The sequence below is a fragment of the Thermobia domestica genome, chromosome 7 (assembly GCF_964235325.1).
Source record: "Thermobia domestica chromosome 7, izTheDome1.hap1.1, whole genome shotgun sequence".
NCBI lineage: Eukaryota > Metazoa > Arthropoda > Insecta > Zygentoma > Lepismatidae > Thermobia > Thermobia domestica.
This window is the reverse complement of record NC_137460.1, coordinates 50,872,433-50,891,960: the sequence shown is the minus strand read 5'-3', so window position 1 is coordinate 50,891,960 and position 19,528 is coordinate 50,872,433. Positions and strand designations below refer to the sequence as shown.

At 32.5% G+C, this 19,528-nt stretch overlaps 1 protein-coding gene across 2 annotated transcripts in view; it reads right to left on the bottom strand.

Annotated features, from left to right (window-relative positions):
- LOC145690078 (uncharacterized) overlaps positions 1-19,528 on the bottom strand; it is a 567,853-nt gene that overhangs the window by 135,275 nt on the left and 413,050 nt on the right. For both annotated transcript variants that reach the window (XM_081764603.1, XM_081764604.1), the window contains exon 4: positions 5,932-6,994. In XM_081764603.1, the coding sequence (XP_081620729.1) occupies positions 5,932-6,994 (1,063 nt within the window). The remainder of the gene's footprint in view (positions 1-5,931; positions 6,995-19,528) is intronic.

Genomic DNA, 19,528 nt, shown 5'->3' with positions numbered 1-19,528 from the left:
TAGAGGATACTTAATTCGAATTTGCCAAAAGAAATACACGTTTTTGAATAAAATGGTGCTCTAACTTATTATGAAAATTATTATAGATTTCTCTTAATTTAGTCTGATCAACTTTTGATTATTATTATTGTTAAACAAACGACTAGGCAAAATCCAGCAATACATTTAATTTAATTTTTGCAGAATGTTTACTTTGTAACTTTTTTCTTTTTTTTAAAGAAGTAAATGTTTGATATGTTTAACTATTGTTCGTGGATTTTCTGTGTTCTCTCGTTCCTCCCACATTCTAATTCCACCATTTTTTCCATAACTATTCCTTACATTTATCATTCGCCTCCTTTAACCTCAAGACGATGATCGTCGGACGTTTTTTTTACGATTTAAATTCGTTTCTTTGTACTTCGATAATCTATTTTTATAGAAATCTAGTTGTTCATGAACATGGCGATATAATTCAATTTAGTCTCAAGGTGCAGTTACAATTTCTGTGCCATTTGATACCTTATTGTTTGTGTCATAAAGACAGAATACGCTTTCTCCTCTTCATTGCTGCATAATCTCGTAAATTCTACTATAAAGCTGAATATATATTCCCAAAATCTCCCGTCATATAATTTAATACAAAACTAGTCTATTGATTAAAAAAAAAAAAAAAAAAAAAAAATTCACCCACATTTGACTTTCGCTTTCAAAACTTGATCCAATGTTACAGCTACATAAAACACAATACATCCCTTGCTCATAACGAATCTACCTTAGCCTACAGAGTATAACCGACGAACGTTAACTATATATTTAATTTAATTTCATTTCTAAAACTCACAACCAACGTGTTATTCCGACATAAAAATATCTATAAAAAATATTGAAAACATTATGAAATGCTATGTACGTCAACCACGTGTCATAATCTTCTCATGTAGTAAATAAATAATAATAATTATAAAAGTATTTCACAGCCTTTGCAAGCTAGTACGTTGGAATGTTTACACAATGTTTGGAGACAAAAAGTAACCGCATGTTTCCTTGCAACTGAACATTTCCTTCTCATCTCTAGTTGGAAACTACACTGTTACAAACCTTAGGACACAATTACATAAGGCACACATGGAAAGAAAATAACCTTACTTCTACAGTATTCTTTTGATAGCAATGAACTTTCTTCCACGCTTTCGAACGTTTCTGTGTCCATCTTCAGATTATCTTACCTTGAAAGACAGACAATCTGAATAAAGACATAAGTCATAGTATTCGAAAGGCAGAACAAGAAAATAAAACATGCCTTAAATTTTTAAATCTTACTATTGAAAGAATTACGTTAATATTATTGAAAAGGTAAGTCCCATGCAGAACAATACAAAAATTCGAAACGAAATGCTTTAACTAAATGTACAGAAAACAAAAAATTAAAAAGTAAATGAAAGGAAGGATATAAGGCGAAAGTAAAATAAAAAAAATAAACGTATTAAAATGAAAACAAAATATGTTTATTTACAAGCTACAATATGTAAAGGCATATCAATTGAATTCTACATCACACACAGAACAAAGAAAGAAAAAATAATAAGCGATTCATAAAAAGCTACTATATGTTTTTTATTGTTAAATTTTTCTTGATTATTTTTAATGCCAACAAAACAAAACAAAAAAATTACATACATTTCTTCCTTCTGTAAAGTTTAACTTTTGTGTTTCCTTTTTGTTTTAAGGCGTTCACAAGAGAAACGGTTTCGTGTCGAAAGAATAGAGTCTGGCTGCTTTTAACCTGTTATCGATTCTTCAGGAATAAGTGAGTAACATACATCCTGCGCGCTTTTTTTTTTTTTTTTTTTTTTTTTTAAGTTTAGATGGAGGGAGAGTACCACAGTTGATCTTCCTCACCACAAGAGGGTGATATTGGGAGGAAGAGGGGCAGTAAGGAGATAAAATTTCCTACGCTCCTGATTCCAGTGGAAGATAACTGTGTGTCGATTTGGATTGTCGCTCGACAAAATTGCTCCCTTGTACCTTTTTCTTTTCACTATCAGGTATCGTTTTGATGTTTGACTTCTCTTCTTTCCGGCCGTCCTGTTCCATGCACACAACAAACCAACATACACACGATAACACGCACACACACACACATATATATATATATAAACATGTACGCATGCAATAATAATAATAACAATAATAGTAAGCTACTGGTACATACATTTATAATAATATTAAATATGTACACTCATACACATTCAAATCTATTTACAACAGTATGCATTATACGCACGCACATGAAACAGACATTCACGCCATGTCGCTGTTTCAAGAAGGAAATGAATGATAAAAGAACGGTTTCAATGTTTGTTGAGTTTTATACACAAGCTTCTAAGAAGTTTCTGATACCGATAAATTTTAACATACAGTATAATTGGAATACTTTATAAAAATACTGATGTGTCAAAGCTTTTGTACACAATCGTAACAAATTATTCAAAAATGTATAATTTTATATCAATTTTTTTTTTTTTTTTGGCTTTATCTGATTTTGGATATTAAACTCAGGTAAATTTCTACCAGAATTTCGTTTTAAAATAATATCTTAAAACATATGAAAATACACATACAAAGTCCTGTTTCTGCATTTTAAAACCTATTGAACTTCTTTCTCCATATAATAATAACAAAAATAGCTACCTTCACTAATTTTGCCGTATGTTTTAACGTCACAGCTGAAACTCTAGTGCATCAATTGTGGAAAGAAAGATAATTAAAAATGGTGTGTTTGGAACCTTTGTACAAAATATAGTTTGATTTGTACGTTAACTGAAATAGCTTTATATAATAGTAGACGGCTCGAATCGGGCATTTAAAGCTACAATGTCTAAAACAAAAGATTTCTACAACAAATTTCAAGATCGTAATTCTATCAGGACATTGAAAGTATTCTTCTAAAAAGAAACTTATTATAGGCCAACACACTTAATTTCTATACTGTGCTGGTATAAAGCTTACATAATTCTGCTAGTTACAGTATGATATTATCTTCCAATATTTTATCATGTAAAAATCTAGCGATGAAACCATGTTACTGATCTGTGGCTTGTGTGAAGGTTAGTAGAAATGAAGCGCTATTTGAGCTACTTTAAGAAGCAAGTAAGTGCATAATACGATGTACAACTAAATCTTGATTCTATTATAATCTAATATGGAGTTTTGTTATCAACAAACACTGAAGTTATAAATCAAGTAAGAACGTATATGCTGACTCAAAAAGCAGGAGTTATGAAAAGAAGACAAAAATACTTGAAAAAAAATCCCCTGTTATCTTGATTTTCTACTTTATATAATAATCAGGTACATTTACCCAAGCGAAGAAAAAACCCATGTAAATGGGTAGCTATTACTTACTACATATTAAAATTTTGTCATTACAAAAAGCGATAATTCTGCATATTGACAAGCATATCTCGTTTTTTTTTTTTTTAATTTTTAATAGTCAATATGAAATTATATGTATACAAACACATTTATCTTTCATGTTTTTTATTCTTTAATAGCGTTACTTATGGAAAGTAAATTGTTACAATGAACAAATAAACCCAAACGATATTTTCAACCCGTGCAAAGAAAAAAAATTTGCAAGAGGCTTTTTTTAAAAATAATAATAATATTAGTGAAGAATGACATTTATATTCAGCTGCAGTGACGGCCCTTGTGGGACGTCAAATCGGTAAAAATATAAACTTTATTGATAAGTTGAGGAGGGAAAGCTCGCCGAATGTACTAATTCTTGTATACAGTTTTTTCACCTTAGCTTGAATCGATAAAATTTAAATTTTTATTGATATGACTTCCCTTAAGAGACGCCACTACCAACGCCATCTTGACACTACCCAGCTGTATTTCTTTTGTGCTTTGTGTGTTTCCACGTACACTAAAAAACAACTAAGTTGCTTTTATTTCTCTTTTCTTTATTTTTAAACAAAAGATTTAGTTAGGAATACCGTACGTAAAGTTTTAATGTATATCATTTTATTTATTTTAAAAAAAATCATTGGTGTTAGTAAAGTGATAAAGCAAACTACGAAGTGCAGTTTTAACTTTTTTCTTTCTTTTCTTATTTTACAATTTAACTACAAAACATTTTATATATATCGCTTGGTTCTCTGACTCGGCTCTAGGACGGCCGTAAAAATTGGCACTCTTGTCTTGTTTGCGTAGAAAACAAGGTGTGCAGGGGACTGAATACTCTCTCTCTGTCTCAAGAGAGACAAGTAATACTGCTACATTAAAAGACAAGATTAAGTTGGAAGAAACTATCAATATGAATAGATTATTGTGCACTATATTTGTTTAAACAGCAGGCAAAGTTTCTTTAAAAAAAAAAAAAAAAAAAAAAGTCGTCTAACAAGTTCTTTCGCACGATTTCTCAAAATGTTAGAAAAAAAATATATATATATATAATTTCGAAGAACATAGCCCCCCTTGAAATTAATTAGTAACAGTTTTAGACATGTTATTAACAGTTAAAAAACATCATAAAATAATCACGATTAATTTTTCATTTGTAAATAACCTGTCTACAATTGTTACCAACTTATTTAATAGTAGTTTCTACCTTCTAGGGCGCTTTTGTCTTTCGAAATTTCAATTTTGTCTTTTAAGTTACCACGAGGAAAAAAAATTTTAAGCACGTGAATTTAATTTTGTTGATTCAGTTAGCACAAAAATGAAGAGTTCTGTCTTGAATTTAACTTACACAAAAGTATATAGTATTTTGTATGGAAAACTCGTTCGATATATTGTTTCAAGAACTAGAAACAGAGTAATAATCTAACTGATAACCAAATATAATGACCCCATCTTACGGTTAGTTATTAACAGAGAATGGTTTAATATGTACTAACAACGTGTTATTAGATAATGTTTAAAAGATATGTAATTGACCATTAAAAAGTTGGAATTAAAAATGGACATAAGTAAAATGTTCATTATCAATTAATAAGAGATTTTACTGCCTAAATTAGAACCTACTACAATTACAACTCTGCTTAATTATATTGAAAAACTCTTGCATTCAACACAAAGCTTCATATTTCTATTGTAACTCTTACTAAAATGAGTACAACTTTCTTTTGTTAAACGCAAATAAAGAACATACAGCAATAGTGAATATAGGAAATATAAGGAATGAAATTATGTATAGCAAGGAAATTACACGTACATATAACTAAAATATATAAAGTATGTGCTAATAAATATAAATATGAAAAACATAATTTGAATTTTTCGAGTCTACACGCCACAATTCACAAGGATAATGCAAAATACATAACTGATTTTAGCTTCACATACGTCTTAGATAATCCATTCTCTGATAATAGCTCAACCACACCATTTCGTTTTCGTCATAACAACTAAAGTGAAGAGAACACTATAAGATGGAAAGATTTTTCTTACTAGAATCTTGTACATGAGACATGAACAATAAAATGACGAGAAGTGATTGAAAAGTATTGTGGACATGATTGTAATGATCAACGAACCTCAATGTAATATGTGCTTTGAATAATGCCCACCGTTTTGTAACAAAATGTTTAAACAGTTGCCTGCTGTAGTGATCTCTTTGTTTGTTTTTCTAACTAGAAATAGTAAAATAGTATAGTTTACCTGAAGCGAGCGACAATTTCTTAATCCAAGACGGGAGAGAAATCATCGAACTATTTTTTATCGGTACACAAGTATTTTTAATTATATACACATAATAAAGCACGAATGGGGTATGTCACTTCTTATGGATGATATGCCAGACTCGATTCTTTATACACTTAAAAAGAGTATAATTGAAAATATGTACTATAAACGATTATTTCTCTCATTATTACACATATATATACATGCACATTCACACGAGTCCAACTGCTTTGTCGGGTCACATCAACAAATACTCACCATTGGCGATGCGTGGCGTTTGAGTAACATTCACTAGATCAAGAAAGAGTCCATCACTACCGGGATTTGACGTTTTATCACCAGGGCTGACAGCATTTTCCGAGTACTTGGTGGTGACTGGGGTTTCTGGGGAGTCAATGGGTCTGTTTCCGACAAAAGAACTTTCCATCCAAAGACGTTTCGTTCGCGATCGAGGGGAGGGAGAACGTGGCAGCTGATTAGGTCTTGGGGGGGATTCCACGGCGCTCACTTCCGTTTCACTGCCGCTTTTGACAGACATGTTCTCCGTCACATAATGCACTATCGCGCTTGTCACTTCCTTGATGGACGTGTGGACGTCGTTCAAGCTGTCCTGTGGCGGAGACAGTTCCACTCGAGGGGGTTCACTGTGCAGAGGAGAATTTTGTTGCTGTTGCATAATTTGATGTTGTTGTTGCTCTTGTTCGATTCGCTGTTTCAACAGTTGCTCCTGTTGTTGCTGTATAAGGTTCGCCGCTAGCCGTTCAGCCGCCGTTTTGTAATGCGTCGACGAGGAATTAGAGGCAAGCCTCTCTTGTGATCTCCACCCGAGATACGGTTGCCTATAGTTAAACGACGATCTAGTCGACCCGCTAGGTGATGTGCTAGCAGACGTCGCTCCACTATTCAGTCGACTGGTGCTCCATCTTGTGAATGGACTATTATAACTATAATTGAATATGCCACGATCCTGAGGCGATGGACTACCACTGGCTGCCGAGTTGGGACTTAAAAGAATGCTCTCACGGGAGGTCTTCACGTGCCTCCAGTCCGGTGCACGAACCCGGGTAGGTAGAATAACGCGCGTAGGTGTGGGGCTTCGGCTTGACTGAAGACTCGATAGCGATGTGGTTTTGGAGCTGAGTCCCGGCCATCCAGTGCTGCCGTTCTTCTTTAGCAGGAAGCCCTCTGGATTCCCTCGAGCGGCGACGTTGGAGTTCCTGTACCACTCGGGGACATTGAGACGCTGCAAGGAGCGCTGAACCCGAAGCTGATGCTCAGACATGTTCCTCTCCGAGCCTTTCTGAAGTTCGTTCTCCGGCGGCTGAAAAGGACAAAAAGAGAACCACTTATCAGTATGGAAGAATTACATACATTTTTTGTACATGGATACATTGTATAAAACTACCATTGTAAAAGAACATCAATTTCAATAGTATAATGAGGGGGTGATTATTTATATGGAAACGTTACATAAGAAAACAATATTACACATTCAGTTCTTTGTATATAGAATTCCAGACCAACTAGTAATTGTGTCGCATACTTATCAAGTCTATTAAAAAGAAAACTGTTTTCCCCATGTTTTATTTTATTTTACATTTTTATTTCTTAAAAAAATTTAAAAAAACTTTTTAACATCACAATGATGTGTGACTAGAATTCCAATCGTTAAAAGAAAGTCGTGTGTGCATATACTATTCTCGTTTACCAGGTATACATTCGAGATATTCAATCAAACTATTAAAAACACTTTTAAGAGGCTTAATCACTGCGAAATTAAAATACCGCTAATTTTGCAGTAATTATGTAATATCTTCAAATAGATAAAAGATAATCAAAATGTGAAACAGGAGCGCGTTGAAACAATATTATTTTGCATGTGGCACCGTTATCACGAGTCACCTAGTAGCTTTCCGTTTGGAGCCATTTAGAAACGCGAAAATAAATACCAATTTTCTAAAGGGTTGGAAATGAAAGCAAGATAAGTGAGTCCTGATAACGGTATCTCATGTAGAATAATATTGTCTAGGGAGCTCTTGTTCCACTTTTCGATTATCTTTGATCTATTTGAAGATATCACATAATTACTGTAAAATTAGCGATATTTGAATTTCGCCGTGATGGAGCCTCTTAATAGGATCACACCCTATCATTTTTATATTATATCGTTACTGTATGTATAAAGAACTCGTTTTGTTTGTTTGGAGTTCTACGTTTCTTCTCATTCTTGTAGTTTTATGTCGCATGAATCTACACAACTTAAACGTAAGACCTGAACAAGGTGAAATTCACATTGAGTCGAACTCGGGTATGTATAATCTCAACTAACAACAATATGGTATTCAAAGTATTATACGCCCTGGATTTATGGTTATGAATAATAATAATAATTAAAAAAAACTCGAGAGCCGTCATGCGAACCACTTCTAAGGCCGTTATAGCTCAGCGGTAAAACGCTACCTCGGGTCCCTAATTCGATCCCAGCTCTCGCTAAGTCGCCTTTTTGGTAGACAAATATCGTGTGCGTGAGTCTTCTGAGGGTTCTCCCTTTTCCTTTTACTTTCTTGATTTCACCATTTCGTTCATCATCATCATCGACTCCCTTGCCTCGGAGAATGATCGTGGGACATAAAGAAAGTAACAAATAAATAAACCGTTTCTGTTCCAAATTTCTTCAATAGGGTATTATGTTCTCTCAGAATACATATTTTTAATTTAACTTACATAAGAACTGATACAAGTACTACAATACAACAACATAAATTGGGCAAATATTAACAACAATCTAACTATGATTTAAGTCACTTTACATACTGATTAGCACAATACTTAAGTTTTGCAAACTACAACATACGTACATGAATAAATTAATATATTTTCAGGAACACACTATAACTTTATATATATATAGTGTGCACCACTGGAAATGATGGTTGGCACCCTATTATGTTTTTCTATTATTTTAAAAAGATATGCAATATAGATCAGGTGACAACAGGTTCTGTTGTTCCCAAAATTCTCTATGAAACGCATAAATATTTCATTTTGAGAGAAAAAAGGATATATATATATATATATATATATATATATATATATATATATATATATATATATATATATATATATATATATATATATATATATATATAAGCCCTACAAGATTTAAAATATCTCAGTTTTCTTTTCATCAGTGGATGTATGTAATTTGTATATATATGTGTGTGTTTCAACACAATTCTGATATGTCTACAGCAAAACGATCGATATTAAAGTTGAATACATAGTTGCGGGATTGCTTAGGCAAATAATGTCACTTTTAACTCCGCGTAACTCCAACTAAGCTCCCATTAGCCAATTTGGCCAATTTGAAGAGTATATAGCCCGCCTAGGTACATGTTATGTATGTAAAGTAAAAATAATAGAAATAATTAACTATACCAATACTTGAATATAATTTTTGTTGCAGAAACAGTACCGTTATACTGCTGGTGATGCGCACATTTAAATGTTTATTTCTCTTTGTTTGTTGCTGCCATCAGAAGTCGAACTTCACTGATTACAAAAACTGAGCTTAAATTTTCTGTTGCCAGGCACTTTGCTATGCTGCCTGCCTGATGCTGTTGTGAGATTTCTTCTTATTTTGAAGGCTCTGTATAACAATGTGGGGACTTCTTCCAAAATTAATAATAACCGTTTACAACTTGATCATTAAACATGAAAGTCGGGATATTTTTAAAATCCTGACGACAGAGCCACGTCGGAAGGCGGGATATTTCGACAATATCGGGATGAATGGCAAACGTACTTTTCCTTCCCCTCCTAAATTTTTGAAGAAGTCTCTCTTTTTTTTTTTTTTCGTTAAGAGGTCTCATCCCGGCGAAATTAAAATACCGCTAATTTTACAGTAATTATGTGATATCTTCAAGTAGATAAAATATAATTGAAATGTGGAACAAGAGCGCCCTAGACAATATTATTTTGCGTGAGGTACCGTTATCACAAGTCACCTAGTGGTTTTCCTTTTTCAGCCGCTTAGAAACGCGAAAATAAATGCCAATTTTCTAAATGGCTGGAAATCGAAAGCACATAAGTGAGTCGTGATAACGGTATCTCATGTAAAATGATATTGTCTAGGGCGCTCTTGTTCCACATTTCGATTATCTTTTATCTATTTCAAGATATCACATAATTACTGTAAAATTAGCGGAATTTTAATTTCGCCGGGATGAGGCCTCTTAAGTACTAAACAACCATCTACAAAATATGTTTTTCCTCTTTTCAAAAAGACTTCCTTCGTCAAAGTTTTATATTTTTAAAAAAAGAAGAAGAAGAAGAAAACAATTAGAACCGCAATCTGGTTTGTATGAGTAATGAATCAAACATGGTTTGTAGTACGTGTTCCGTGAGCATTTTATAATCATTTTACAACAGCAATCTCAGTGAAGTTCACAGTTATTATATAGCGTGCGAAAAGTACAAAAGGCATTGAATGTACGAAGCAGGAACAGCAAGCAATGCTTAAAGAATTTGCCTTTGAATCACATGTTCACTTTTTATATGTATGTATCTGTCCTCGTTTTGCTTTTTTTTTTTTTTTAATATTCATATATAAAAAATCATGCCAGAATGGATTGATCTGAACTAGACAGTAGGTATCTTTGTGTGTGTGTGTGTGTGTGTGTGAAGTGACCGCTTCAGAAGTTAGCGCCGTTTCAACACCGAAGGAACAGATGCATCACGTGACTGTCCAGAGATCAATACCTCACTGGGTCATTCGTAACCACCACCAACACACACCCTTCCTCCCTCTCTGCAGTGACAAACGGCTTAAACTTGTCAATTTTGCGACGCACAGACATGTTTATTGCTTTTGCTTAATTTTTTGTCTTACTTTGAAGATATTTCGCCCCATCTTCCTCGATTCTCTTCAATTACTCCCCATATCCGGGTATCTATAATTATATTATACATTCGTATCTATTATGTACTTGTTGTGTTGTGTATTTTAATGAAATTTTAAGATGTCAAAATTTTGAAAACTGCATATAAAAACTATGTGGATTGAGACACAGGTAACTCAGATATGCAGAAGTGCAACGAATAGACTTGGACGGTGATGCGCAGTTTTCAAAATATTTTACAGCAGTTTCCAAGTAGCAAAATTCTAATTACTCAGCAACTTTTTAGTAAATATTCAGTCAACGTTTGTTTATAAAAAGATCTTCGAAAAATTTAAACTTTGTGAAAGTATATGTGTATCGGAATGATTAAAAAAAAAAAAAAGAAAAGAAAAGAAAAGAAAAGAAAAGATTTCTTGATTGTGTTTCAATTTGTTTTTCTACTTTAAAAAATTTCAGACAAAAAGTTACTAATTAGCATTTATTTTCTAAAGAAAAATATTTGTGTATTGATTTATCTGAAAAAGAATTTTATGAAGATATACATAAAATGAAGGAAAATAAAAACTGGAAGACTTTTTTATATAAAAAAGAATAAATCAAACTCAAAAAGCATGCAAGCCTTAAAGTTTCCCTTTCTTTCTTTTTAAACCCGTAACTATATTTTTTGAAAGTTTTCATCGATGTGTAATAGTGATTTGAATTTTATTTTCGCGGAAGCTCCTTATCAAATGTTGTATCACTTTTGCTTTTGGAAGAAAATAAAAAAAGTTATGACATTTACAAACATTTTTCTATTGAATATAGTTATTTTGCATATTTTCTTCACAAATCCGCTCTGTACTCACAGCAAAAGGCATTAAAACCATTCAATAAACAGAATAATTGACATATTCATAAATACATTATTTAACAGTTTTAGTGATGCAGGATCTTTCGTGTAACCAAAATGGTAGCATGGTTCCGGGTTCAATTCCCCACAGACTTTTTTTATTGTCGATACAACATAGTATAAGGTAAGTAGGGAGTTACTTGAATCATTTTAAATATATTGACGGTAGAGTGACATGGTGACATATCTAATCTTTCTTGAAATTGAGTTTTTCCCACTTTGAGGGAGTTTATGATCAAAAATGACCATACAATTACCTCACAAATCCGAGACTCACAGGACTTCAAAGGTTTTGGAGTACCTCAAAATATACTTTTGCTTAAATCTACATAGCGATGTATCTCCAGATAACTCAATTTCGAGGAAAATGAAATACGTCACTATGTTAGCCTACCTATGTCATATATCAAAATAATGTAATGGAAATTGTCAGAGTTAGTATTAGTGAATATTCCCGCACTGTCAGAAAATAAACACACTGCTGAACAAAACGGCACTTATTTAATATAAAAACACATTTACACGTGACGTTTCGATCTTCTAGCCAAGATTCTCATCACGTGTAAATGTGTTTTTATATTAAATAAGTGCAGTCTTGTTCAGCAGTGTGTTTATTTTTCTGATTTTATTTGCAAGACGTATAACTATGATCGTGCACTGTAATTGATTTTTTTTTTTTTTTGTCAGTAATGTGTTGGGTGACAATAAGTAGTACGCACGGCGGTGTAGAACGAATTCGTGTGTGCAATAGACAAGACGTTGGAGATGCTAAATGGGGAACCTCTTAGATTTTCAGAGAGCATATTGTGGGGCAAGTGTATCAACATTGCCATTGTGTTAGGTTATGTATCGAGAGCAACTGTACTCAAAGTGATGACGACATACAGAACTCGTGATATAGAAGAGAAATAATGAACAGACAACAGACCTAGGTAAAAGGGATTTGGCAAACATTAAAAATCTACAAAACTAATGTTGCAACTGACTACAGAACTCTACCAGCACCTGGAAACGACTTGTAAGCACCTTACTGACATCCGTAAACTTCGATCCACGTAGTGCACCTTGACGATCGAGATGTCGATATGATTTTATCGCTAAAATATTTCGTGTTGACAGCAGTCAGGTCATCGCCAATGATGTTTCTTTTCTTTCTTTTTCTTTTCTTTTTTTTCCCCCTGTATTGGTTCAATGCTTCGTAACTTCTCTTCAACTAACCACCAACAAGATGACGCTACGTGTTTTCTGTTTTGTGTATTTTTGGTAAATCGAACCATCCCATGTACCAAAAGTACTGTATTACGTACATGAATAATGATCCTCTATTCCTGGGAAATTTTCACAAGTTATATGCCTGAATTCAGTAACAAATACAAGCTGTTCTACAAGATATAGGCCCTATCAACCAATTGAAATGTATTTTGTTAAGGTATTTCCATTATTTTTGATAACTATAACTTTTAAAGAAATGAATCTCCCAATCATTATTCAGAAAGAATGAGCAATACATTGTTTATGAACTGCATGAAGTTGAAACTTCCACTAGCATCTGGTGCTGAAAAAAAAAAAAAAAAAAAAAAACAATTTCCATCACAATAATTAATATACTTTCGACGCGGATTTTCAACTACAGAACCTCAGCTGGAACTCAAGTGCCAAATTAATTGAGTAAATAACAGTCCATTGAAGTAACTTAAAAAAAAAAAAAAAAAGTTTGACCGAAAACAAACAAAAAAAAGGAAGCAATTTGTAAAATGTTGACGTATATAGCCTATGAAATGGATGAAATATATCATTGAAGATAAATATGTGTGTCAAACTTACGAGAAAATTTGGTGAATAGCAGTGACTACAAAAGTTAATTCAGAAATTTGATACAAATAGACTAAAAACGAGAGAGAGAGAGAGAGAGAGAGAGATACTTCCCCCTAAAAAGAAAAATAAACGAAATATACGATTACGTTTTGTACAATCTCACATGAATTTTCCCATGTAACTGACAGAAATATTTGATAGCTCATAATCGTAAAACTCTTCACGTATTCGTTTTTTTTTAAAATTCATTCTTGTTTTGACAACAGAGTGAAAAAAAGTGAAAAATGTAAACGTTATCTATGATACACCAACAAAATGAAGGCATTTTTACTTTACTGAAATGTAACAGCTCAAACCAGAAAATTTTATTTCAGTAAAAACCTACAAAAATGCTATACTCTTCAATCCATTTTTTTTCAACTTAGTCCTGCATTTTTATTTACTTTATACAGCTCGCATCCTTGGACTAGATACGTATATATAGCCTATATATATATATATATCAAGGATTTCACACCAGTCACGCCATGCGGGACTTTTAAAATGATAATGATGTGAAAATAGATTATAAAAGATGAAGAAAGAAACGTGAAGAAAGCTGATCAGTTATTAGTTTTCATGTTCCACGCAAAGTGTGCTTTACTAACAAAGTACTGTCTGGCATATGATCTATTCTTAGTGAAGAAAGCTACAGAATAAATAATCTATTGATGAAAAGTTGCTACACTATAATAATAATAATTTAGATCTTTTTAAGGTGAACTGCTACATGTTTCCCCGATCTTGGATAGCCTCAAGGTCATTATCATGGGATGTTACACTGAAAGATTTCATTTTCCCTATTCATTGATTTATATATATATATATTGAAATATTCTTTCTACTTTTAACCTATCTTTTTAATTATTTTACTATCATCATTACCAGTAAGATGAGTGTCACTGCAGTGCTATCAACAATAATTTGGATAAGTTCCTATAACTAAGTGACAATGTCCCTACTTTTCATCGAAATTTTAACTTAAATATTAATACTGAATATAGCACTGCGCGGTAGAAACAATATAAGTGTATATATATAACCCTGGTTTTCAGGAGACGATTTTTTTTATTTTACCAAGCATAAGTATGAATCACTTACACTAACAGTACCAAGACGCGATTATTCAACTCACATTTAGAATTGAGTTATAGCAAGTTAACCGGAGGTGGAGCATAACAAATAGATCTGTAATTTTGACTTATTTCATTTTGGTAGAGATGCGCACGAGACAAGATTTGTGGCTGTCTCGTCTCGAAAATGTTCTGTAAAACTGATGTCTCGACTCAAAAAATGTATATTTCTCTATTGGAAGAGCCGTGTCTCGACTCGAATTTTGTCAGGAAAATCCTGCCTCGACTCGTCTCGTGCGCATCAATACATTTTGGCCAATTTTTGACTTATATCTTTCGCTCTCTCTCTCTCTCTCTCTCTCTCTCTCTCTCTCTCTCTATATATATATATTTAGGGTGGCCCAAAAGTAGATATATATTACCGTACTGCATTTTATATAATTTCTTATTGTTATCCATAAGGTAGATTTAGTTTTTTATTATTTGTTCTTAACGTCTTTTTACTTATAATTTAAGTCCAGAACAGTCGAAACAAGTAAATCCGTAAACTAGAATGTTATACTTGATCAATGCAGGGATGTTTATCTACTTTTGGACCACCCTGTATATCAGTCACCTCCGTGTGTTACCCTGTATAATAAATTACAACATCTACCCGTGAAGTTTCCATTGCTTCTGTTGCATTAATGTCCCTACCGTAATCCATACTAGCTGTATATTCAATCCTCTTGAAATCTATTACTTCGTTCGAAATAACCCCATAGAAATCTTTTGTTGGGAAGGTGTTTTTATTGTGCTACTAGTTATTAATAATTTCAAAATCACATAGTCTTAAACTAGAAAATAGAAATCACTGAACAAACCAACGTTTATTTTAAAATAACAACAGTAACAGTTATTATTGTAAGTAAACATTGCTTTTGTTTCAGTTATTTCTATTACTAGTTTAAGTTATTTAAAATAGCAAAAGCTAGTATGAACCAGTTAGTCAATATTATAGGTCAAAGAGCAGAGAACTCAGTGCCGATCCCCCTCTTCCACGGTACGGCACTGAGAGAGCTTAATCTATAGGTATAGCTTACTCTATATTTTAAATCTCTGAGATATTTTGTTCATTTTTTTTTTTTTTTTTTGTATACATAAAAATAACAAATCGATGACAATAATATTCGAACATATATAAATAATTTACGTTCCATTCCAAAATGTTTTCGGAAACAATTTTAACTATTAAAATTATCTGAATTGTGAAAGCACTAATCTAGTATCCGTCATGGTTTTATAAGCATCTTCACTAAGTTCATTCCCCATTAAAAAAAAAAAAAAAAAGTAAATATGCAAAATGCAAAAAGTGAATTAGGTAGTATCTACAAAGTGGTATTAAATGAACTAATTAACTCTTTTCAAACTTTTTTTTTACACACTAGAAATTTGGGTGCGTAATTTATGATGTTACATGTTGGTCACCCACGAAAGGTCTTGAGAAAACGATTATTAAGAGCCTAACATACTACAAATAATACAAAATTTACAATTTTTCTTTTGCTTGTTTATTCATAAGTGAAAGAAGATAATGAAATGCAACTTATCACAATCATAGATAATGTTATTCTACAACAGAAAAATGAATCTAAAGAATTTTCAATGTTGCCATCCATAGATATTACAGTGTTGCCAGAATAGCATTTCCCCCAAAATCTAAGATAGGGCAGCGACTAGAGGAACGAACTCAACTGCATTTGATTACATATTATGTTGTTTTTGTATCCTGAGAACTACTTTTTTAAATAACATTATTATAATTTAATTTTAATAACTGTATGTTAAAACTATTTTGTTTATTACAAATTAAAAACAACTATTATTTAAAAAGTAGTTCCCAGGATTCCAAGACAACATGATACGTAATCAAATGCAGTTGAGTTCGTTTCTGTAGTCGCTGCCTCAACTTAGATTTAGGGGGAAATGTTGTTCTGGCAACACTTCTAAATTTTCTATTGACCGCAACACTAAAAATTTTTTTAGGTTCATATTTTCCGTTGTTAAATATCATTATCTATGATTGTGGTAAGTTGCATTTCATTATCTCCTTTCACTTATGAAAAACGAAGCAAAAGAAAAATGGTAAATTTTGTATTATTTTTGGTATGTCAGGCTTTTAAGTACAGTAATATAGTCTTGTACATACTATCTGGCTTACTTCCTTACATTTTTAATATTCACCATTTTCTAAGTTACTATTATTTTTTAAAAAAAGTGCGGGTGAGTTTACGAAAGAGCTTTTAACATTTCTGCTTGTCTATTAACTATATATATTTAAAAAATTAATACATCACAGAATACCTAGAGTATGGCAAAAAGTGCACGGCGTTATATCTATTGTGAAAAGGCAGGTGATTGAATATTATATAAAGTGATAAAAGAAGCTATATATATATATATAAATTTCTAATTTTGTCAGCATATACAAAAGTGCTAAGTGCTCTAAAATGCCATTCTTCCTGTGTTCACCAAACTCCTTTGCGTGTTTTCCCTTTTCATTTATATAATGAAAAAAGGTTAAGTCAAAGATCAACTAGAACCCTTCTATTTTAGTAGTTAGTAAATATTAAAAAAAAAAAAAAAAAAAAAAAAAACGCTTTCAAGATATTCAGATTGGAAAATTGTGTGCTAGCAAATTACAGCTCCATGCCTAATTATTAACCAGCAAAAGAAAAGTTTTTTTTTTTTTTTTTGTAATACTGACTATTTACAAGTTTATTTAAGTAAAATCTGGCCAATTCTAGTACCTGCACTAAATTCTCTTATCAGTTTTATTCTTCTTGATTTTTTTTTAAACTAAAGGATGTAGAAAAGGGTGGTCTCTGTAAAATATATACAACGTTGTCGTGACGTTTCTGCACTCTTATCAAACCCTTCTTCAGATTACTTTCCCACTTTTGGACAGTATTTTGAAGCTTTGGCTCAGCAATAATTCAACATCGCATTTCTTTCGAAATACGTCGAAGTGTAATCCACAATCGAAATTTGAGGAGAAAATTGCGTAGGTAAAATCTAGAAACATTATAAGATTAAAGACTATTAAGATAGATTATAGTTATAATTCGTCTTCGATACGTTGTATACGATAAGAAATACAGCATTCGTGTTTTGACGACTAACATAGTGACGAATTGTGTTACGATACAATAAAACAGTTACTTTTGCATTTTTTTATTTATTGTTTGCAACAATATTAGAATGCACAGGGGAGCTACCGTTCTGTAGCACGAGCGACTAACTATGCTAAGGGACAACGTTTCTGATGTTTGAAGGCGGTACTCCAAGTTTCCTTTACAAATGAGAGCTGCGATGTTGCCACGTCTTGTATGTTATTAAAACAGAGAACGAAGTGTTTCTGCACCTGCTGCCGTGTCTACTTAGCGACACATCCCTTTACCGCATGGTAACGTCACAGCACAGCCTTTGTTTCATTCGCTTTGCCCATACGCCATCTATTGTGTCCCACGCTTTAGTACTTCATATTCTCAAGCTGTAGACATTATTGAAGATTCGTCAGCTATATTTTCCAAGATTTTTAAAAACTATTTATCAACACCATAATGCGAACGCCACGAAGGGCTATGACCACCTAAGACAACTATTGTGGGTGATGTGTGGTTAGCACATCCGCTGTCAATCGCACTAATTTCTAGTTAGACCGAACTTCGATACCCATTAATTTAAGCAGCTCCTCCAATTGTCTCATAATGTTAAGTCAATGTCATTGAGAATTTTGTTCTTCCACCTGGCAATCAATCGAACTGAATACCACTTAACCATTGCTCTGGCAATGCGACAGTGACTTTGGTGTCGAAAGATGTATGAACGTCTCCATCAGTTAGCTGCAGTGATTCAGGCACAATTCCGGAACGGTACATTACAGTAGTTGGTTGAATTAATGAGGAAAGACGAACTCTAAAATTGTTGTGAGTAGTATTCATTTGGATGCTATCATCAATGTTTCTTCTAGGCATCTTCCGAAATATGGGGTTCGTCCCATCTCCCTTTCGGAGTTGGGTAACCAACCCTTCCAAAGCCAAGAGAAACTAACCTACTATTACATGTCATTCCTGTGTAGAGAATGTCCTTTACCGAACAATATCTCACTGCATCCCCTTATATTTTGATTACTCCCTTCCCCGAACAAAATTTTCTGAAAGACAGTCATTGTAGTGAGACTGTACGAGGGAGCATTTTACATTAAAAAGAAGTAATATTTTGTACATGCATTAAATATTAAGTACTTCGCGTAATAATTTATATACTAAGCTAATCCGTACGGCATTAAGCAAGACACAATTAATAAAATAAAATAAATCAAGACATGAATATTTCCGTTTATTTCAACGAAAAAAAACTTTTATATGTAAGGATTATTTAAATGAGTAATGATAATACTCGAGGTTTTCAGTGGTCTTAACAAGACTTTAAACAGCTTTTAACGAAGTGTGAAATTTGATAATTGTTGACGAAACAGGCGCTGACAATTTTGTGAACGTATCGGTAGTGCAATTTATTTACAAAATAATATGTCTAAATTACAAATGAATATGATGCATAAATGTTTAATTTTATTAATATATAAATGTATTTTACAATATGTTATGGAGTTCGGCAAACACTATTCATACTACATACATTTTTTTTTCTAAGAGAATGAAAGCTACTATTTAATCAGCACATAATGTCTAATAAGGGAACTACATTTGACTACACATCCATAAAGGCATACTGAAACTGTCCACTACTGAACAACATCCAAAAGTGGTTGGATGAAGGGGGTTCAGAGCTACTTACGCGATTAACAACTGCTACCAATCCTACGTCAGACCTGTTGGAACCTTGCAATTACTACAAATTCAACATGCACTGTATTTATAAAATCACTACTTTCTTTATTATTTTTTTATTACAGTACAAATTATAATAATGATAATAGCAGTAGTAGTAGTAGTTATAGTATTTATAGACAGGACGAATAGTAGAGATATATAAATCTACTGAAAAGTAGTTAAGTAACAAGTGAATCAGAACTAAATAAATTACTAAAAATACATGATAATAATAATACAAGTGAAGGTATTATACTAAAAGGA